The sequence below is a fragment of the Dama dama genome, chromosome 4, assembly GCF_033118175.1.
Source record: "Dama dama isolate Ldn47 chromosome 4, ASM3311817v1, whole genome shotgun sequence".
NCBI classification, from domain to species: domain Eukaryota; kingdom Metazoa; phylum Chordata; class Mammalia; order Artiodactyla; family Cervidae; genus Dama; species Dama dama.
In genome coordinates, this window is record NC_083684.1 from 60919146 (window position 1) to 60941408 (window position 22263).

A 22263-nucleotide genomic window follows, 5' to 3' on the forward strand; every position below is an offset into this window, starting at 1 on the left:
AATTTTGCCTGAACTAATCCGTAGCTTAACACCCCGGCGCTATCAGTCAGAGGGGCAGGGGACCCTGGGGAGAGGGCGGGGAGGGGGACAGATGGGGAAACCTTGAGCAAGGACCAGGAGGAGAAGGGGGGAGCAAGGCGGTGCAGGCGGAGTTACGGACAGATGAAGACTCAGTGACAAAGCAACAGAGACAGGGACAGATAGGGGCGCAGACAGCACAGACAGACAGATGGAGGGAGAGGGGGCGAGGCAAGCGTAGGGCAGGGGCCAGGCAGGGAGAGGAACCAGGAGGGGCGAGGAGGACGCAAGGGGAGACCACGAGGCCCAGAATGATGGCGGTCGGGAAACCGGAGTCCACAGGGTGTTGGGAAGTGGGTCCCCGGGGCTGGGACAGACAGACAGACGGGCACGGGACCTTCGAGACACCTGCAGAGCCGGAGGAGAGCCGGCAGTGCAGCAGGCCTGACCTGGGGGGAAAGCAGGGGTGCTGGGCCGGGGGGATCAGAAGCAGGAGGCAGGTCCTCGGGGATCAGGGATCAGAGGGGAGGCCCCTTTCCCACATGGGGCCCTAACCTCGTTCTCCACACCCAGGGCACGGAGGGGGATTATCACCAAATAACCAGGCCTCCCTGCCACCCACCCCCAGCCTCCACCCACCCTTAACCCTTTCTCACCCAGACGCAGAACCCAGAGGACTGTGCTAAGGACCCCGGTGGGGATGCCTGGGGGCTGGAAGCTTGGGCTCAGAGGCTGGTGTGGAATGCCTGTGGGGCTGAGAAGGTCAAGCCTTTGGGAGGGCCCCGTGTGCTGCATTTCTGAGGACTTCCTGATAATCTTGGCCCACCCGGCTCCCACTGCCATCCTAGGCCTCAGGGTCCACGAGTCAGAGCCGCCACATTCCCGCCGGCTGTAAAGTCCCCAGAGCAGAAGAGGGAACAGATGTTGGGGGTGGCCAGTGCCAAGGGAGCAGAGAGGCCGGACAGGGCAGGGCTAGAGGCCAGGGCGTCCGCGGTGCCGGAAGTCCAGGCCTGGGAGGGCACAACTGAGGAAGGACTTGGTGCTGGAGTGCTCCCCTCTCCCCGTCCAGGGCTGGCAGCCCCCAGTGGGGAGCTCCCTCAGGTCTGGGGGCCTTGAACCCCTTCTGGGCCCCACTGTCCAGGCCCCTGGGTCAGTCTGGACCTGGGCGTGGGCCCCTGCTGGGAGTCTGTGAGGCACCAGTGGGTGCGATGGGCTCACATCCCCCCCAGCCTGATTTCACTGCCCGCAGGGTCCCCAGTACAGACGCCCTGCGCGCAGACCGCCTCCCCCGCCCCAGATGACTGCCATGGTCTCCACCCCTCCCAAGGAGGAGTCTGGCGCCATTTTGAGCTCTGGCGCCGGGCATTTGCCCTGGTCCCCTGGCACCTGCCTTGTTAAGGCTCTCACCCCATCTCCCACCTCTCCTCTCTCTCTCTCCTCTCCTCTCTCTTTTTCCTCTCCTCTCTCCTGGTGGTTCACGGGACACCACCACTTTCTGGCCTTAGTACGCCAGGCAAATGGGTTGAGTCCCCCAGTGTTCCTAGGGGATTGAGAAGCCAGCCCCTGCCACTGGGGAGCCCAGATGTCCGGCCCCTGGCCCCTGCCCCTTGTGGGAACTGTAGCCCACCCTGACCAACCACATTTAAGGAGCAGAGACTAGCTGTGTTCCCACCAGATCCAGAATCAGGCCCCTCGCCTGGGCAGTGTGGGGGTCCCTCTGGGACCCAGGCTCCTCTTCCCTGGTTTCTTTGGCACCCACCCGACCCTTCACCCCGCCGTTGTCCAAACCTGTGCCCTGGAAGAGGCTGTCCTCTGCAGCTAGCTGCTCACATGTCCTCCTCTCCCGCAGGAGCTTGGCGGCCAGCGTGGGCTCCGGGGAGTGAGTGCGGAGTGGCTGTTCTCAGGCCCCGGGCTAGTGGGGGTTCTGGGCGGGAGTTCAGAGCAGAGCCTAAGAATCCAACACCACCCCCGCCCCCCCACCCCGCCCCAGTCCCCTCGCCAAAGCAGCCACGCTCTCCCCGCAGGGACCCCTGGCAGCCACGCCACCCGGGAAGGTGTGGGACATGAGCGCCATCGCCCCGCAGCGGCCCGCAGCTGGACATCCCCGAGCAGGCTGGCCCAGGAAGCTCAAGACAGGTAGGAGGGGACAGCGGCCAGATGGCCTTCCCGGATCTGGGGTCCGCGCTCCACTCACACCCAGCCCCTGCCCCACGGCTCCTAAGGGCGGGCAGGCTGGGGCTCAGCCCCGCCACGTGGTGGTGGCTGCGATCAGGAAGGGGCAGACCTGCTGGGGGTGGGGGGTGGTGTCAGGGCCGCTCACATCGAGGTGGGACCCCACGCCAGCCCCTCCTGCCCTCTGGAACCTTCTGCCAGCTGTGGGTTAACTGAGCATGAAGGTCAGGCGCTTTCAAGCCCTAGAAGTCAGTGCCCTTTGAAGGGTCACACCAGCCACCTGGAAACCCAAAGACTTGGGCCGCTTTCTGAGTTGGTGGGGTGGGGGTGGAGGAGAAATCAATGCCTGGGACCTCGGTGGTTCTAGCAGCTGGAGGGAGAAATCGGGGACCCCGCAGGGGTTCAGAGCTCAAAGCGGCCTTCCCCATGACCAGTTCACTATGAGGCCTCAAGACTTGAGGGGTGAAATTTTCACAGAAATGTTGCCCTCAACTCTATTACATACCCGAATGGTTTTGACTAGAAAGACAACATTTTTCATCACTTCCCACTGAGAAAGGCCGGGGCCTCGGGACGATGGGGCACACATTTGCTACCGTGGCCCTGAGGGCACTGACTGGCCCCGGGCGGGCCCGTGGGGCTTGGGGACCCACTGTTCCGGCGGGAGGGCGCAGGCGAGGCAGCTGCGCTTCTGGTTCTGGGTGACCCGCACGGCGGCGGAGGCAGGATGGGGACATAGGATTTGAATGTAAGCCGTGAGGAGGGGTTAGCTGCCAGAAAAAGAGACACCCTCAGATCAGGGGGGGACATGTGGGATCCGGGGCGGGCGGTGTGAGGGACAGGCTAACTCCTGCAGAAATTGGAAGTTTCTTAAGCTAATGTTTCCTGGAGGAAAACTTGCTTTCTCACTTTTGTTTTTAATAACCTGAGCTTCCTGAGGTGATGATCATCTCTAAAGGAGCCAATGAAAAATCCACCTGCCAATGCAGGAGACGCAGGTTCCATCCCTGGGTTGGGAAGATCCCCTGGAGAAGGAAATGGCAACCCACTCCAGTATTCTTGCCTGGGAAATCCCATGGACAGAGGAGCCTGGTGGGCTACAGTCCATGCAGTCACAGAGAGTCAGACACGACTTAGCAACTCAGCAACAACTGCACTGAGAGTGTGCATCTGAGTGTCCCTTTCTCAGGGCAGAGTAGAAGAACTCAAGACAGTAATCAGGATCCCAGATTCCTGAACCACACTGGTTTCAAATCCAGGCTTCACCTCTTTCCTAGCTGTGTGACCGAAAGCAAATTTCTTAACCTCTCTGTGTGGTACTTTCCTTTTCTGTTAAATCGGCATAAAAATGTACCTTCCTCATGGGAAATCATGAGGACCAAATGAGTGAAGATAAGCCTACAGTCTAATATGTGAAACTGTGTGGACCAGACATGCTGCAGAAACTGTTTTGACACCACCATGGGGTGTGCAGGTTATATATTATACACCCCTCAGTGGGGTCTGGGCAGCATCCCATCAGTTCAGTTCAGTACCTCAGTCGTGTCTGACACCCCATGAACCACAGCACACCAGGCCTCCCTGTCCATCACCAACTCCCGGAATCCACCCAAACTCATGTCCATTGAGTTGGTGATGCCATCCAACCATCTCATCCTCTGTTGTCCCCTTCTCCTCCTGCCCTCAATCTTTCCCAGCATCAGGGTCTTTTCCAATGAGTCAGTTCTTCACATCTGGTGACCAAAGTATTGGAGTTTCAGCTTCAACATCAAGTCCTTCCAATGAACACCCAGGACTGATCTCCTTTAGGATGGACTGGTTAGATTTCCTAGCAGTTCAACGGACTCTCAAGAGTCGTCTTCAACACCACAGTTCAAAAGCATCAGTTCCTTGGCACTCAGCTTTATTCTTTATAGTCCAACTCTCACATCCATACATGACGATTAGAAAAACCATAGCCTTGAGTAGATGGACCTTGGTTGACAAAGTAATGTCTCTGCTTTTTAATATGCTGTCTAGGTTGGTCATAACTTTTCTTCCAAGGAGTAAGCGTCTTTTAATTTTATGGCTGCAGTCACCATCTGCAGTGATTTTGGAGCCCCCAAAAATAAAGTCTGACACTTTCCCCATCTATTTGCCATGAAGTGATGGGACCAGATGCCATGATCTTAGTTTTCTGAATGTTGAGTTTTAAGCCAACTTTTTCACTTTTCTCTTTCACTTTCATCAAGAGGCTCTCTAGTTCTTATTCGCTTTCTGCTATAAGGGTGGTGTCATCTGCATATCTGAGGTTATTGATATTTCTCCCAGCAATCTTGATTCCAGCTTGTGCTTCATCCAGCCCAGCATGTCTTGTGATGTACTGTGCATATAAATTAAATAATCAGGGTGACAATAAACAGCCTTGTAAATAAACTCCTTTTCCTATTTGGAACCAATCTGTTGTTCCATGTCCAGTTCTAACTGTTGCTTTCTGACCTGCATACAGGTTTCTCAAGAGGCAGGTCAGGTGGTCTGGTATTCCCATCTCTTTCAGAATTTTCCACAGTTTATTGTGATCCACACAGTCAAAGGTTTTGGCATAGTCAATAAAGCAGAAATAGATGTTTTTCTGGAACTCTCTTGCTTTTTCGATGATTCAGCGGATGTTGGCAATTTGATCTCTGGTTCCTCTGCCTTTTCTAAAGCCAGCTTGAACTCTGGAATTTCACAGTTCACGTTTTGTTGAAGCCTGGCTTGGAGAATTTTGAGCATTACTTTAACTAGCGTGTGGGATGAGTGCCGTTGTATGGTAGTTTGAGCATTCTTTGGCTTTGCCTTTCTTTGGGAGTGGAATGAAAACTGACCTTTTCCAGTCCTGTGGCCACTGCTGAGTTTTCAAAATTGCTGGCATATTGAGTGCAGCACTTTCACAGCATCATCTTTTAGGATTTGAAATAGCTCAACTGGAATTCCGTCACCTCCACTAGCTTTGTAGTGATGCTTCCTTAGGCCCACTTGACTTCACATTCCAGGATGTCTGGCTCTAGGTGAGTGATCACACCATCATGCTTATCTGGGTCGTGAAGATCTTTTTTGTATAGTTCTGTGTGTTCTTGCCACCTCTTCTTAATATCTTCTGCTTCTGTTAGGTCCGTACCATTTCTGTCCTTTACTGAGCCCATCTTAGCCTGAAATGTTCCCTTGGTATCTCTAATTTTCTTGAAGAGATCTCTAGTCTTTCCTATTCTATTGTTTTCCTCTATTTCTTTGTACTGATCACTGAGGAAGGCTTTCCTGTCTCTCCTTGCTGTTCTTTGGAGCTCTGCATTCAGATGGATATACCTTTCCTTCTCTCCTTTGCCTTTGGCTTCCCTTCTTTGCCCAGCTGTTTGTAAGGCTCCTCAGACAGCCGTTTTGCCTTTCTGCGTTTCTTTTCCTTGGGGCTGGTCTTGATCCCTGTCTCCTGTACAATGTCACGAACCTCTGTCCACAGTTCATCAGGCTCTCTGTGTATCAGATCTAGTCCCTTAAATCTATTTCTCACTTCCACTGTATAATCATTAGGGATTTGATTTAGGTCATACCTGAGTGGTCTAGCGGTTTTCCCCACTTTCCTCAGTTTCAGTCTGAATTTGGCAATAAGGAGTTCATGATCTGAGCCACAGTCAGCTCCCAGTCTTGTTTTTGCTGACTGTATAGAGCGTCTCCATCTTTGGCTGCAAAGAATATAATCAGTCTGATTTTGGTATTGGCCATCTGGTGATGTCCACATGTAGAGTCTTCTCTTGTGTTGTTTGTTGGAAGAGGGTGTTTGCTATGACCAGTGCATTCTCTTGGCAGTACTCTGTTAGCCTTTGCCCTGCTTCTTTCTGTTCTCCAAGGCCAAATTTGCCTGTTACTCCAGGTGTTTCCTGACTTCCTACTTTTGCATTCCAGTCCCCTATAATGAAAAGGACATCTTTTTGGGGTGTTAGTTCTAGAAGGTCTTGTAGGTCTTCATAGAACCATTCAACTTCACCATATCAAATGTTATTGTTTCTACAAGCAGAACAATTGGGCATTCACTCCAAAATAAGTCTGTGAATAAGCCTCACATTGGTTAAAATTTTGTCCCCAGATGAGTTTAACTCAGGTTGGGGTTCACTTCCAATCTTCATAAAAGTGATCGATAAGGAATTGTGGAACGGAATGTAAGCCACGAAACCAACCCCGGGCTTCATCAGCTTTGATTCACTGTTTCCTGTGGCTTTTCAGCTGTGTAGGCTGATGAGCAACCAGGAGAGGGAGCCCTTGAGACTCAAAGATGTAGCAGCCAGACTGGCTTCCTACCTGATTAGCAGTGTTAGTCACTCAGTCCTGTCTGACTCTTTGTGACCCCATCGATTTTAGCCCACCAGGTTCCTCTGTCCATGGGATTCTCCAGGCAAGAATACTGGAGTCGGTTGCCATTCCGTTCTCCAGGGGATCTTCTCGACCCAGGGACTGAACCTGAGTCTCCTGCATCGCAGGCAGATTCTTTACCATCTGAGTACCTGATTGGCAGAGCCCAGGGCAAAATGAAAACTGGCTGCTTTGCCCTTGTTCATGGAGAATTTCTAGATGGCTGGAGCAGAGCAGGGGCCCTAGGCAGCTGCATGGGTCCCACATGGTGGAGGTGACCCTGAGTGGGGGCTCCCTCTGTCCTGAACTGGTTTCTCCTCCCTAGTAGTCCTGGCTCCAATCCCTGCTCAGCTTGCCTGCTGGTTTGGGAGCTGCTTGGGGCTGTGACTGAGCTGGGTGAGCTGACCAGAGGCTCAAGTCCTTCCCCCACTCCCCCCACCCCGCCCCCTCATATAAGACTCCAGGCAGGGCCTGAGATGGGCAGATTGTGGCACGGATTGGGACAGAGTATAGCTCAGCTGGTAAAGAATCCGCCTGCAATGCAGGAGACCCCGGTTCGATTCCTGGATTGGGAAGATCTCCTGGAGAAAGGGATAGGCTACCCACTCCAGTATTCTGGCCTTGAGAATTCCAAGGACTGTATAGTTCATGGGGTCACAAAAAGTCAGACACGACTGAGTGACTTTCACTTCACTTCACACTTACCACCAGCCCGAGAGCAGAGGGGCTCAGGGGCAGATTTAATTGGCTTTTTAGAAATCAAAGCAGCGAGCAGGGCATTTCCTGTACACCCTGGGGAGGGAGCATGACGTGTACTTAGTCTTCGTGTGGTAAGAGTCAGCTGACCTCACTGGGAACCCACGCTGAATGGGAGACCTTTGAGGAGGGCCTGAGAGCGTTCATATTTCCCAAAGGGGTCAAATTAATAAAGTGCGGGACCCTGGAATATAGGAGGAGGAGGAGGGGAGAGTGGAGGCGAGGCCCACAGATCCCTGACATTTATGGGGACTGGTGGAGGGACAGACGGGGAGCCTGGAGGGGGTTCAATGGAAGCCAGTTGAGGGAGGGTGAGGGCCTCGCAATCCAGGGCTCCTGGAGGAGCCTTGGGGGTCTCCTGGCCACAGGGAAACCACACATGGCTGGTCAGGGGAGCAGAGAAGGGAAGGGGACAGAAAGGGTCAGGACGCACTGAAGACGCTCTGTGAGCAGACCGCTTCTTGGAGCCCAGGGAGAGCGAGGGGAGAGACGCCTGAAAAGAAGCGACCCCTGAAGGAGGGACCATCCACCCCGTTACACGGATGGGGACGCTGAGGTCCGTGGGGCCCAGTCAGAGCCATGGAACTGCTAGGGACCTGGGTGAGTTCAAAAGTGTCGGCTTCACTGAGCTGGCATGGCACCCCCACCGTGGTAAAAAGACAGACCGTGGCGAGTGTTGGCAAGGATGTGGAGAAATCAGAGCCCTCATGCGCGGCTGGTGGGAATGGAAAATAAGGCAGCTGCTCAGAAACCAGTCTGCAGTTCCTCAAACTGTTAAACACGGAGTTAGTTACCACATGACCCAGAAATTCTACTCTCAGGTAAATCCCCGAGGGAAGTGAAAACTGAGGTCCACGTGTTTGGTCATGCATGTTCATAGCAGTGTTATTCCTGATAACCCAAAAGGAAAACAACCCAGATGTCTTGGAACTGATAAACTGATAAGTAAAAGGAGACAGAACCATGGAGGGGAACATCAGAAATTAGTGACATGCTGCCACATGAATGAGCCTGGGAAATATGACACAGAGTGAAGGAAGCCAGTCACAAAGGGGCCCTTAACGTGTGATTCATTTACATGCAATGTGCAGAGTAGGTAATCCACTGAGACAGAAAGTAGATTAGCTGGCAGGAGGCGGAGAGGAGGGGAAGATTGGGGGTGGGGATGGCTAAAGGGTGCAGGGTTTGGCTTGGGGGTGATAAAATTTTTCTAAAAGTAATTGTGATGGTTGCCCAACTCTGCTAATATACTAAAAGCTATTCTGCACTTTATATGGGAGAATTGTATGGTATTGGAATATTATCTCAGTAAAGTGCTTACCTACAAAAAAGAAGGGCTCATCAGAGACCTAATACAAAAGCTAAACCAAGGTGGCCGGGCAGAGAGAATGTTACAGAAGCAGGAGTTGGGAATCAGCAGACCCTTAAGTCCTGGTCCAGAAATGGCACCCTCCCCCCGCAAAAAATCCATTCTTTATGGGTCTTCCCCCGTGGTCCAGAGGTTAGGACTCCAAACTTCCGCTGCAGGGGGCACAGGTTTGATCCCTGGTCAGGGAACTAAGATCCCACAAGCTGTATGGCACAGTCAAAAAAAAGAGAGAAATGGCGCAACGTCACTTCCGCCATATTTGATTGGCCAAGGCCATCACAGGCCCTGCCCAGAGTCAGGGGAAAGGGCGTCAAGGCCTCTGTAGATGGCTTGAATGCACCATGTCCACTGACAAGCAGGGAGCGCTTACCATGCAGGGGGCCTTCCAGAAACATCCTTCATGCGGGCGCTTGGTTACCCCCGTTTTATGGAGAAGACTGAGCTCCAAGAGTTAGAGAACAGGCTCCAGGCTGCCCACCAGAAGGAGGCTGAGTGTGCACGTGAACCTGGGCTGTCTGGCCTCAGAGTCTGTGCTCTCAACCTCTGTGCTATGCAGCCTTAATAGGTTGTGAGCGCTCAGGTTTACATATAGTAAATACTCCAGAAGTCTTTATTTTCCAAGGCTTACAGAGTGCCTGCTGTGTGCTAAGCACTGTCCTAAAAGCCTTATAGCTGAGGTAGTTCTGTTGAGTTGAACCACAGGAAAGGACTGTGTAGGAAAATATACGGCCGGATGTTGGCACTTTCAAATGGTTCCACTTCGTCATCCCCTCCACTCTTTTTTTTGTTTTATCGCATCACATTAGCTCGTGGGTCTTAATTCCCTGACCAGGGATCAAACTCACATCCCCTGCTTTGAAAGGCAGAGTCTTAACCACTGAGCTGCCAGGAAACTCCCAGTTGCCCCTTTTAACAGGCAAGGAAACTGGGATTCAGAGAGGGGGAGTAACGTGACTAAAGTCACACAGCTTTATAAAGGCTGGAGCTGAGATTTAAACCCAGGTCAGAGGGGTTCAGGGTCTGTGCTCTGAAACTTCCGTGGAGGAGGCCATTGGACACTCCCAGATGGGCTGAATGAGTGCATGAGCTACTGGTTTGGGGGGTGACAAAGGAACTCATGCCAGCCCGGCCACCCCTCCTGAATTAAGTCATCTCTCTCCCCGCAGCCGCCATGAGATTCTGGGCCACCTGCCCTTCCTCGTCCACCCTCTCCTTCCTCTTTGTCATCTTTGTGGTGTCCACTGTTTTCCATTGCCACCGGCGCCTGGCCCTGGTGCCCACCCCTTGGGCCTATGCAGGTCGCGTGGTCTTGTTCCCCAGACACCTGCATGGGGGCGTGTTCACCATCAATGCCATAGGCCGCCTGGGGAACCAGATGGGGGAGTACGCCACCCTGTACGCCCTGGCCAAGATGAACGGGCGCGCCGCCTTCATCCCGCCCCAGATGCACAGCACGCTGGCCCCCATCTTCCGAATCACCCTCCCGGTCCTGCACGACGCCACGGCCAGGAGCATCCCCTGGGAGAACTATTATCTGAGGGACTGGATGGAGGAGCAGTACCGCCACATCCCCGGGGAGTACGTGCGCCTCACCGGCTACCCCTGCTCCTGGACCTTCTACCACCACCTCCGCGCCGAGATCCTCCAGGAGTTCACCCTGCACGCCCACGTGCGTGAGGAGGCCCAGAACTTCCTGCGGGATCTGCGGGTGAATGGCAGCCGGCCGAGCACCTACGTGGGGGTCCACGTGCGCCGAGGGGACTACGTCCACGTTATGCCCAACGTGTGGAAGGGCGTGGTGGCCGACCGGGGCTACCTGCAGCAGGCCCTGGACTGGTTCCGCGCTCGCCACCGCAGCCCGCTCTTCGTGATCACCAGCGACGACATGGCCTGGTGCCGGAGGAACATCAACAGCTCCCACCAGGACGTGGTGTTTGCAGGCAACGGCCGGCAGGGCTCACCGGCCAGGGACTTTGCGCTCCTCATGCAGTGTAACCATACCGTCATCACCGTGGGCACCTTTGGCATCTGGGCCGCCTACCTTACCGGGGGGAACACCGTCTACCTGGCCAACTTCACCCTGCCCGGCTCCCGATTCCACATGGTCTTTAAGCCCCAGGCGGCCTTCCTGCCCGAGTGGGTGGGCATTGCAGCCAACCTGGGGCAGGCCAGAGGGAGCCACCCCTAGCCCCGCTCGGGTCTCTGCCGCCCCATTGGGCCCAACAGGCTTAGATGCCCGAGTCTAAATCCAGGCTGTTCAGCTTCCCAACTGGGTGACCATGGACAAGTGACTTAATCTCTCTGTGCCTTAGTGTTCTACCTGAGAAACGAACCTAACGCAGGCTCCTTCTGAGAACAGGAGTTCATGTAGTTCCTTGGAAACAGGTGTGAGGGTTGGCCACTCACAGGTTTGTGATTGGCAGGCCTGGACCTTTGGACTGCCTTGCAGTGGACACGTATTTTTGCCCTCTCCTTCTTTATAGCTCCAGGAGCTTGGAGCCCAAATACTTGGTGCTTGCCTCCTTGGAGGGTTTGGCAATAAAACTCTTCCTGCCCTCAGTTGTGGTGTTTGAGGCAGCTAAAGAATTCAGGCTTTGGGTTTGATGGGGCCTTATTTCATGAAAGAATAGGAAAGAAAATAGGATTTGAGAGGGAAGATCTCGGGGAGATAACCTTGGCAAGGAGGGGGAGTCCCGAGAAGTGAGGATGGGGCATAGGAGGGCCTCCCAGAGATGGCAGGACTCAACCCCAGGCCTGGCCGGCAGTGGCAAAGACACCCCAAGTCTGTAGGTCATGGAATCAGCAGGTTGGCCATGGAGGGGCAGGGCCATGGACTGTGCCATGGTCACGTCCACCGTGTGGGCAGGCGACTGACACCGTGGCAATGCCCGTGCCCGCAGGACCTCATGTGGAACCCTAATGTGGACTTAAGTTGGATTAAGTGATTACAATACTGATTTTCATGTGTTTGGTGTAAAGTATGGAGATAACCAATATTTTTACTCCTTTTTGGATATTAAAAAAATTAACATACCAATATTTATGTTCACTTAAAATTTCCTCTGAACACAGCTGCACTGGCTTCGAAAACATTTCAGTCACATCTCTTTCTTATTTGAAAACCCTCTCCAAGTGTCTTTTTTAATTTGAATTTCCATTTCTTGGCATCTGTGTGAGGCTGAACACCTTTCTGTTCATATATTGGTAATATTGTGTCTCCTGAGAGCCATTTAGAGGCCCTGTTTACTTCCTTAGGGGCTTCTCAGGTGGTGCTAGTGGTAAAGAACCCACCTGCCAATGCCAGTCGAACCTGACTCAGGTTCGATCCCTGGGTTGGGAGGATTCCCTGAGGAAGGCATGGCAACCCACTCCAGTATTCTTGCCTGGAGAGCTCTGGACAGAGGAGTCTGGCAGGCTACAGTCCATGGGGTGGCAAAGAGTCAGACATGACTGAAGTGACTTAGCATGCACGCACATTACTTTCTTAAGGCCTTGATAGTGTCATCATGATGTGGAGTTAAGGATACAGGGATGTTACAGCAGGAGGAGGGTCTGAAGGGGAAGGGAGTTGAGGAGGGAGGTTCTGTATTAGCTGGCTATTGCTGTGTAACGAATTACCCCAAAACTTGTTAGCTTAAAGTCACAACAGTAACTTGTCATTACTTGGTTTCTGTGGGCTTCCCTGGTGGTTCAGTAGTGAAGAATCCGTGCCAATGCAGGAGGCCTGGCTTCGATCTCTGGGTCGCACGGTATTCTCGCCTGGGAAATCTATGGTCAGAGAAGCCTGGTGGGCTACAGTCCATGGGGTCTCAGAGTCGGACACGACTGAGGGACTAAACGACAATAACAATAGTTTCTGTGGGTCAGGAATTGAGGAGTGGCTTACCTGAGTGATTGTGTTTGGGATATCCAGGGAAGTTGCTGTCAGGTAGGGCCATAGTCATCTGAAGGCTTGACTGGGGTCAACTTCCATGGCTGGAAAATTGTTGCTGGCTCTTGGCTCTTGGCCAGATTCCTTTGATGTGGATCTCTGTGGGGTTGCTTGAATGTCCTACAACATGGCAGCTAGATTCCTCCAGAGAGAGAAGCCCAAGCGACCAAGGTAGAAATCTACCACGGAGCCTTACCTCATCACACTGCGTCACTTCTGTCATGCCCAGTCCCTCACACAGAGCAGCCCAATTTACTGTGGGAGGGAACAACCCGAGGGCGTGATACCCAGAGGTGAGGATTATTTGGGGCCATATTGGAGGTCGCTGTACTAGTTTGCTAGCGCTACCAAACTCTAGCAGAGTTTGTGGTAGCAGAGTGCCACAGACGGGGTGCCTTAAAGCACAGACATTCATGATCTCTCAGTTGTAGAGGCTTGAAGACTGAGATTAAGGTGTCGACAGAGCTGGTTTCCTGGTGAGGGGGGTGGTCTGCTCCCAGCCCCTCCCCTTGGCTTGCAGACAACCACTCCCTGCGTGACTTTACGTCTTCCCTCTGTACATGCGTGTGTCCCAAGTTCCTCTTCTTGTAAGGACAGCAGTCATTATGAACTAGGGCCTACCTAATGACCTCATTTTAATTTAATCACATCTGTAAACATCCTGTCTCCAAATACAATGGCATTCTGAGGTTCTGGGGTAGGACTTCAACACAGGAATTTTTTTTTTAATTTATTAATTTTTTTACTTTGGATTGCACTGGCTCTCAGTTGCTGTGTGAGGGCTTTCTCTAGTTGCAGCAAGCAGGGGCTCCTCTCTAGTTGCAGTGGCCTCTCTTGTTGGGGAGCACAGGCTTTAGGCACACAGGCGTCCATAGTTGTGGCACACAGGCTTAGCTGCCGTACAGCAAGTGGGATCTTCTGGGACCAGCGATGGAATCCGTCTCCCCTGTATTGGCAGGTGGATTCTTACCCACTGCGCCACCAGGGAAAGTCACAATACAGGGATTTTTGTAGCGACACAGCTCAACCCATACCAGCTCCCAGCCTCCCTTCCCAGCCCTGCCCCCCAGAGTCAGATGGGTTTTACTCACTTTCTCTCTTTCCTGCCATTCTCTCAGGGCCAGCCCCTTCTCCTCAGGACAATTCACCTGAGCCAGGATTTTTTCCCCACGTTAGCTCTGTGGGAGAGATTCGGGCCAAAAGGATAGAGGAAACTGAAAGCTGCCTTCTGGCTCTCTGTCAAGTGTGACAGCGTCCAAGCACAGAGGTGGATGGCAGCCGAATGTCACGTCTCAATAAAGTACGGTCGCTGGTCCAGATCTCATCTCCAGCATTCCCCACCCCGCCCTGTGCCCTGGGAGTCTGTCTGATGTCATCTGCTGCGGCCTGAATGCTTGTGGCCACCCCCCACCCCCAATTCATATGCTGAAGCCTGAATCTCCAATGTGTTGGTATTTGGAGGTGGGCCCTTGGGAGGTATTGGAAGAATTATGTTGTAAGAGGGAGGCCCTCCTAAATAGGATTGGTGCCCTTATAAGAGAAGTGAGAGACATGTCTGTCTCTGCTAACTTTTTTTTTCCCCCTACAGTTTTTAAATTTTTTTATTCTTTATTTTTGGCTGGGCGGGGTCTTCGTCCTTGCCGTGCGGTTTCTCCCTAGTTGCGATGAGTGGGGGCTGCTCTCTAGCTGCTGTTTGCCGGCTTCTCGTTCTCTTGTTGTGGAGCATGGGCTCTTAGGGCACATAGGCCTCAGTAGTTGAGGCCCATGGGCTCCGCACTTGTAGCTCTTGGGCTCAGTTGTTGTGTTGAACAGGCTTAGTTGCTCCTCAGCATGTGGGATCTTCCTGGACCAGGGCTCAAACCCGGATTCCTCACCAGTGAGCCACCAGCGAAGCCCCCAACTTTTATTTTTATAAGGGCAACGGTGCAAGTTGCCCAGCTACCAAAATCAGTTCAGTTCAGTTGCTCAGTCGTGTCTGACTCTTTGTGACCCCATGGACTGCCGCACACCAGGCCTCCCTGTCCATCACCAACTCCCGGAGTTTACTCAAACTCTCATGTTCATTGAGCTGGTGATGCCATCCAACCATCTCATCCTCTGTCGTCCCCTTCTCCTCCCACCTTCAGTCTTTCCCAGCATCAGGGTCTTTTCCAGTACATCATGTGGCCAAAGTATTAGAGTTTCAGCTTCAGCATCACTCCTTCCAATGAATATTCAGGACTGATCTCCTTTAGGATGGACTGGTTGTATCTCCTTGCAGTCCAAGGGACTCTCAAGAGTCTTCTCCAACACATCCATCTAACAAATATATTTATTAGAATGGACTCTCGCTGGGAACACAATAAGCAGATTTTGGGTTTCTCAGCTTTCAGAACTGGGAGGAAGAAATTTCTGTCGTTCAAGACACACAGGCTGTGGCATTTTTGTTACGGCAGCCTGGAACTGACCAACACAGTATCTATGGGCTCCCCTGCTGTATGCCTTCCTGTTGGTTTGGACCAGTTAGATCACAGTCCAGATATCAGAAGAGGAAAGAGGATGCTGGGGTGTTTATACTCCAAGATCCATCCAGAAATCAGAAGAGGAAAGAGTGAAGTTGGCATATATATCCTCCCAGATGAATCCCGGCTGCCCTAAAGGTGGTGGTGAAGAAGGAATTCACAGGGCCTGGACTCCGTCTCAGGCCTGTCCATGCTGATCACGCTCGGCCACCTCGCCAGTGGGCTCTGAACTCTGTGTTAGTGCCTGTGGAAACGACAACAGAAGGCTAAGACCCCCTCCGGACAGGGGAACCTTGAAGATCGTATCCAGGTTACTCATCGCCTAAGTGAGCACATACACTAATCACCCCTTCCTCCAGACAGGCCATAAATTTTCTGTACCTATCGGAGTGTAACCTCGGGCTTATTGATTATTGGCTAATTGTTTAACTGTCTGAGCACATGGCACATGAATGATGGGGTTATTGGGATTGTATTTACCCTTCTTTTGTTTCTGTAAGTCTCAAGGAATTTGGGGTGGTGGGTTCGGACACGTACACATGGGGTATAAAAGATTTTCACAAATGCTGGTCGGGGTCCTTGGCTAAGAGGAGACTCTGCCTTGGGCCCGCCAGTGTAACAAACTGCACTCCACTATCTGCATTGTCCTTCTGAGTGAGTTTGTTTCCCGGAACGCATGGCCACAACATTTGGTGCATGGGCCGGGAAACTCCTCACTTTGAGGAGACAAGTCCCATTTGGGACTACTCCGAGGCCTTGTGGCTTGAATCTTCTAGAAGGTGGAAGGCGCCTCGCCGCTCTGGAAGGATTCTGCTTCTCAACGCCCGGACCTTTCATGTTAGCAGGTAGTGGACGGCAGCAGGGGAACTGAGCGCTCAGGTGAGGAGGAACCCACCCAGCAGGGTGGAAGAGGGGGCCTGATCACCCCTCTGGGAGGGACTAGAAGGAGCAGGGACCCACAGGAGCCTGGAATAGGCAGGCGGCGACTGCTTGGTACACAGGTTGACGAGCGTGCTAGGGCTTAGGAAGGGAATTTGCGAAGGTCATTTAGGAGGTGTATTCACGCCGTCTCAGGGAAAATTATCAACAAGCGATCGCCAGGGAATTTTTCGGATAGGAAACTGGTCCTTGCATGCACGTATTCTGCCCTCCCCCAGGAGGTGTCCTGTTTTCTGTGAAATTCTTGACCCCCTCGGAATTGTTAGGCTAGAAGGAGGGGGATACATAAGTGAGTATGAATTGACTTTTCCGGAGATGGCCTGGGACATGGGATATTTAACCCATCTGTGTTTTCATCCGCACCTGATCAAGCCCACCAAGGCAGAATGGACTTTAAGGGAGAAACAGTCTTGGACCACGTGGTGTTCTGGTTCGGCTGTGCTGACCGGCAGGTGAAGACACGCCGATCCCCCTTCTCCCTCTGGGATCTGGCAGGTAAGGCTCTTCTCACCCCAATTAGGAAGGAGGCAGAATGGCAGTTTAAGTGTCATTGAGTGGAAATATCAGAAGTACAAAGGGTACTGAGAACTTCATAGAACGAAAAGGAAAAGTAGAAGAAAGTCTGAGAAGGTAAGCAAGATGGGGTGAAGTGAATCTAAGGCAACTGTATTGGCGTACATGATTAAAAGTTTAAAGAAGGGATTAGGAGGAGACTATGGGGTGAAGATGAAGCCTAACCGCCTCCACATACTCTGTGAGGTCGAATGGACCCCTATGGGAGCAGGATGGCCACCAGAGAACACCGTACACTTAAAAATAGTGGAAGCAGTCTATACAGTAGTCACAGGAGAGCCAGGACACCTGGATCAATATCCATATATTGACTCATGGCTAGGGTTAGCTTGAGACCCTCCTAGGACAAGGTTCTGTATCCAGAAGGGAAAGGGGAAAATATTAATGGCACAAAAATTGACTGATGATAAAAAGGGAAATTCTACAGGACTTGGACGGAGATGACCTGACCCCTCCCCCATACTGGATAATGACACGCCTGCCTCCCAGTGCTCCACCCGGACCGGAGGCCGCCTTAATGCCCGATCCAGGGCCAGGTGAAGTTCCTGCAGCAGCCGCTGCTCCTCCGCCAGCTCTCTCGGAGTTCGTAGAGCTGCTGTTTTGGCAGGCTCGGATCTCGGTGACAGAAGCCTCTGGCCAACACCTCAAGGATCCGGCTCCAGCCGAACCGCCCAAGCTATACCCGCCTCTCCAGGTGAGTACTGACAAAAAGGGGAGGGAGACGTTGGAATTAAGCAGAGACCGCGCCCTGCCGGAGAGCCGGAGGGAACGAGAGAACAGACAAGAGACTTGCAGTGCAAGCTGCTGCTCGGGGAAAGTCTGTCTCTGGCCCTCCAGAAAACCTCATCTGCCCCAGGGACAGGACAGTCCTTCAGCCGGTCCCAACAGAGGCCCCAGGCACCGTTATAGCCAAACCAGTGTGCCCGAGGCCAATGCGAGGTTTTGGCCACTGGAAGAATGAATGCCCTAAGGCAAGGAAGGAAGAAGAAGCTCCTGCAGTTGTGGGGCTTGCTGAATTGGAAATTAAATAGGGCTGCGGGGGCTCAGAGATATCAGGTCCCCGAGAGCCCATGGTAACCTTAAAAGTGGGGGACCAAAACATTGACTTCATGGTGGATACAGGAGCAGAACTGTCGGTAGTAACAAAACCTGTGGCACCACTGTCCAAAAAGACTACCGCTGTTACTGGGGTTTTGGGAGAAGAGATGATTAAATTGTTTTGCCAGCCCAGAAAATGTCAGAATGGGGGGGGGCGGGCACCAAGTGATTCCTGAATTCCTCTACATTCCTGAGTGCCCAGTACCCCTGTTGGGAAGAGACTTGCTCTCCAAACTAGGAGCACAAGTGACTTTCTCCCCTGAGGAGAGGCCCACCTTCTGGATGGACTCTATGACTTATTTGCTCTCTTTCTCATCTCCAAGATGAGTGGAGGTTGCATGAGCCTCCGAAGGAAGAACCGGGTGTGCCGGAAGAGCATGAGAGAGAGCTAACTCAATTATTCCCTGAGGTCTGGGCGGAAGGCAACCCACCCCCACCCAGGCTGGCTAAACATCACTCCCCAGTGATAATAGAACTCAAACCAGGCACCATGCTGGTTAGAAAGCGCCACTACCCACTACCTATAGAGGCTTGGGCCAGCATACTGCCCCACATCAATAGATTGAAACAAGCGGGCATTCTAACAGAGTGCCAGTCAGCTTGGAATACACCGATCCTGCCAGTTAAAAAGGAAGGAGGACAGGACTATAGGCCTGTACAAGATCTCAGGCTAGTCAACCAGGCTACTGTGACTTTACACCCCACTGTTCCAAACCCCTATACCTTACTCAGCCTCCTCCCTCTGAGGACTAAAGTTTATACTCGCCTAGATCTCAGGGATGCCTTCTTCTGCATACGCCTCACCCCAACTTCACAGCCCATCTTTGCCTTTGAATGGGAAGATCCAGTTGGGGGCACCAAACAACAGCCCACCTGGACTCCCCACAAGGGTGTAAGAACGCCCCAGCCATCTTTGGGGAAGCCTTGGCTTCTGACCTGGACTCATTCCATCCGGAAGAGTATGGATGTTGGCTCCTACAATACAGGGATGACCTGCTCCGCCCAGACTGCTGCTGGCTGCCGAGACCGAGGAAAAATGCTGGAAAGGGACAAAAGCACTGTTCCGGCTGTTGATGGAAGCAGGTTACCCGGTGTCGAAGAAGAAGGCACAGATCTACAAAGAGGAGGTAAGGTATCTGGGGCTTGTTTTAAAGAAGGGCTGAAGGTTCCAGACCCTAATTTGGTCCTATATACTGATGGCACTAGCCTGATAAAACAAGGGCAACGGCTGTCAGGTTAGCCAAAGCGGAAGGGGCCATCAAGACTGAAAAGGGATGGTGGGAATTGCCAAGTGGCAAATTATTGGTACTGGAGGAGCTGGCACACACTCTGGTAAGCCAAACACACCAAGCGACCCACCTAGGCCATGCTGCCTGCTCACAGGTTAATGCTGCCTCTCTGGTATTCAGACAAAAACCTCTGGGTATTCAGCTGAAAGGCTCGCTGCCCTTTGAACACCTGGGAGTGGACTTCACTGAAATGAAACCTTACCGACACTACCTTCACCTGCTGGTCATGGTATGTACATTCTCGGGATGGGTAGAAGCTTTTCCTACCTGGACTAAAAGAACATCAGAAGTAGCCTGGTGCCTGCTTAGGGAAATAGTTCCCAGATTTGGATTTCCTACCAGCATTGGTTCAGACAATCGCCCGGCTTTTGTAGCTGATTTAGTACAACAAGTAAGCAAAACTTTAAACATCAAATGGAAACTGCACAGTGCATATAGGCCCAGAGTTCTGAGATGGTGGAATGAGCCAACCGGACACTTAAAGAGACTCTCCAAGTGGATCAGAGAGACTGACTGCTCCTGGGTGGACTTGCTTCCAATGGCTCTGCTCAGACTGAGGATGACCCCACAGTCCCAAGGCTATTCTCCACACGAAATTGTGTGTGGGAGGCCTCCTCCCATAATAAAACAGCTGTCAACAAATTTGCCTCAGGTAAGGGGGGATAGGATTTCACAGCAGATGGAACTGGGTAAGCTAATAAATCGGGTAACTAAGTTTGTACAAGAAAGCGTGCCGTTCCCCCTTGGGGAACAGATTCATGAGTTTACGCTTGGTGACCAAGTATGGGTCAAAGATTGGAAACATGATTTGCTAGCCCCTTGGTGAAAGGGCCCTTATGTTATTCTAACTACCCCTACTGCAGTTAAAGTTGCAGGTATTGTCCCTTGATCCATCATACGAGGGTGAAGACAGCATACCACGCAGACCCAGAAAATGCTGAGTGGACTACACAGAGGGACCCCGCTGACCCTCGAGAGACTAAGACCATCCTTAAGAAGAAGGAAAAGAAGATCCCGGATGAACCCCTTCAAGATGATGCCGCACAATCAACTCCTGCTGCTTGGCCTCATCAACGTGATTTTGAATTTAACTTCTGTTTCAACTCAGGACAATGTTTTCATCTCATGGACACATTCCTATGCAGACTTCCACAACATTTCCAACTGCTGGGTATGTGGGGCTATACCTCTGTCTGTGACGGATGGACTTCCTTGGTGGGTGTCACCACTCTGCCAAGGAGATTTTAAACCACTCCGCTCTTTTCTGGGATGACAAAAAGAGACTTTCCTCTCTCTTGTCAGTCATAACCTCTCCTTGCTGTCTTGGTGTAAGACCTACAGTCAATAGACTTGGGTCATGGGGTTACATTTGATATAAATGCCAATGTAACAAGAGCCTAACCTACAACAAGCCCTGGTAAATCTACCTTATTTACATGCTAGGTGGACAAGATCTGTGTTTCAATGGTATGAGTATATTGCTGCCTTAGTTGTACCCTCTAACGGGACAACAGATATTATGATTAAAGTAGAGACCTTGACTAATTTCACAAAACAGGCCCTCCTAGATAGAACAAAAGCCATCCAAGTCTTAAATGAAGAGCAAATCCAAATGAGAAAAGCGGTAATTCATAATAGAATGGCTTTGAACATACTAACAGCTGCCCAAGGAGGGACCTGTGCTATAATTAAGGTTGAATGTTCTGCATACATTCCTGACTTATCTGGCAATGTATTGGCTGCTTTAGATGACATGAAAAACCAGGTAAAATCAATGTCAAATAAAAACATTCCTTTCTGGACTTCGGTCCTATCTTGGGTGAAGGGCAATTGGTGGAAAACTATATTTACTACTGTTATAGTTGCCCTGATAGTTCTGCTTTGTGGACCCTGAATTTTACAATGTATTATGAACTTTGTAACCCAGAGGTTGATAGCGTTCTCTCATGTGGGTGGCCAGAGGGCTAGGGTATAATATATCGCAATAAATGATGCTCGTTACAGAAACTAGGAGCATCAAGAGGGGGAAATGAAGAAGGAATTCATAGGGCCTGGACTCCATCTTAGGCCTGCTCATGCTGACCATGCTCGGCCGCCTCTCCAATGGTCTCTGAACTCTGTGTTAGTGCTTGTGGAAACGACAACAGAAGGCTAAGACCCCCTCCGGACAGGGGAACCTTGAAGATCGTATCCAGGTTACTCATCGCCTAAGTGAGCACATACACTAATCACCCCTTCCTCCAGACAGGCCATAAATTTTCTGTACCTATCGGAGTGTAACCTCGGGCTTATTGATTATTGGCTAATTGTTTAACTGTCTGAGCACATGGCACATGAATGATGGGGTTATTGGGATTGTATTTACCCTTCTTTTGTTTCTGTAAGTCTCAAGGAATTTGGGGTGGTGGGTTCGGACACGTACACATGGGGTATAAAAGATTTTCACAAATGCTGGTCGGGGTCCTTGGCTAAGAGAAGACTCTGCCTTGGGCCCGCCGGTGTAACAAACTGCACTCCACTATCTGCATTGTCCTTCTGAGTGAGTTTGTTTCCCGGAACGCGTGGCCACAACAGTGGTAACAGCTCCCCGCAGGTACATTCCTGGGAGTTGTACCGTCTCAGTCAAAATCAGGTTGATTTACAGAAAATAATGAAGAGAGGCGACACTGCTTGCGGCCCTGACTTGGAGGATGGAGTGAAGCCTGTGTGGTGCTGTCATAGCACCCATGGGTGGGAGGCAGGGTGCTGCTTTCCTGCATGTCTTTTCTTGCACATCCTGGGGACCTTTAGGTGCTGGGGGAAGACCTCCCAGGAGGTCTCTGGGGAGAAAGGGTCCTGCCAGTTGACAGAACAGGCATGGGCTGGCTTTCAGGCACCGAGTGTAGTGAACTGAAGTGAAGTATTAGTCGCCCAGTCATGTCTGACTCTTTGCAACCCCACGGACTGTAGCCCGCCAGGCTCCTCTGTCCATGGAATTCTCCAGGCAAGAATATACTGGAATGGGTTGCCGTTTCCTTCTCCAGGGGATCTTCCCAACCGAGGAATGGAATCCAGGTCTGCCACCGTCCAGGCGGATCCTTTACTGTCTGAGCCGCCAGAGAAGCCCGCAGGCTGGGCTGAGCCCTGTTTGTCTGGACACTCAGGGACCCCGCTCCTCCTCTGCGTTTGAAATGCCTTACTTGGAAGAGGAAGGTGACTTTTATCAGGGCCAAAGCAGGAACTGGCCAGCTGCTAATAATCTGAAGTTATTCTGAA

General features: G+C 51.9%; 1 protein-coding gene and 1 long non-coding RNA gene across 2 annotated transcripts; both read left to right on the top strand.

Annotated features, from left to right (window-relative positions):
* Positions 1 to 332: 332 nt before the first annotated feature.
* Positions 333 to 10865, top strand: LOC133055127 (galactoside 2-alpha-L-fucosyltransferase SEC1). Its single transcript, XM_061140580.1, has 4 exons — positions 333 to 484; positions 1868 to 1897; positions 2009 to 2154; positions 9844 to 10865. Exons 1-4 carry the CDS (start codon positions 333 to 335, stop codon positions 10863 to 10865), a joined length of 1350 nt encoding a protein of 449 aa, XP_060996563.1.
* Positions 10866 to 17116: 6251 nt separating this feature from the next.
* On the top strand, positions 17117 to 21881 carry LOC133054614 (uncharacterized). Its single transcript, XR_009692477.1, has 3 exons — positions 17117 to 17315; positions 18706 to 18846; positions 19872 to 21881. It is a non-coding gene; the product is annotated as an uncharacterized LOC133054614 (long non-coding RNA).
* Positions 21882 to 22263: the final 382 nt, after the last annotated feature.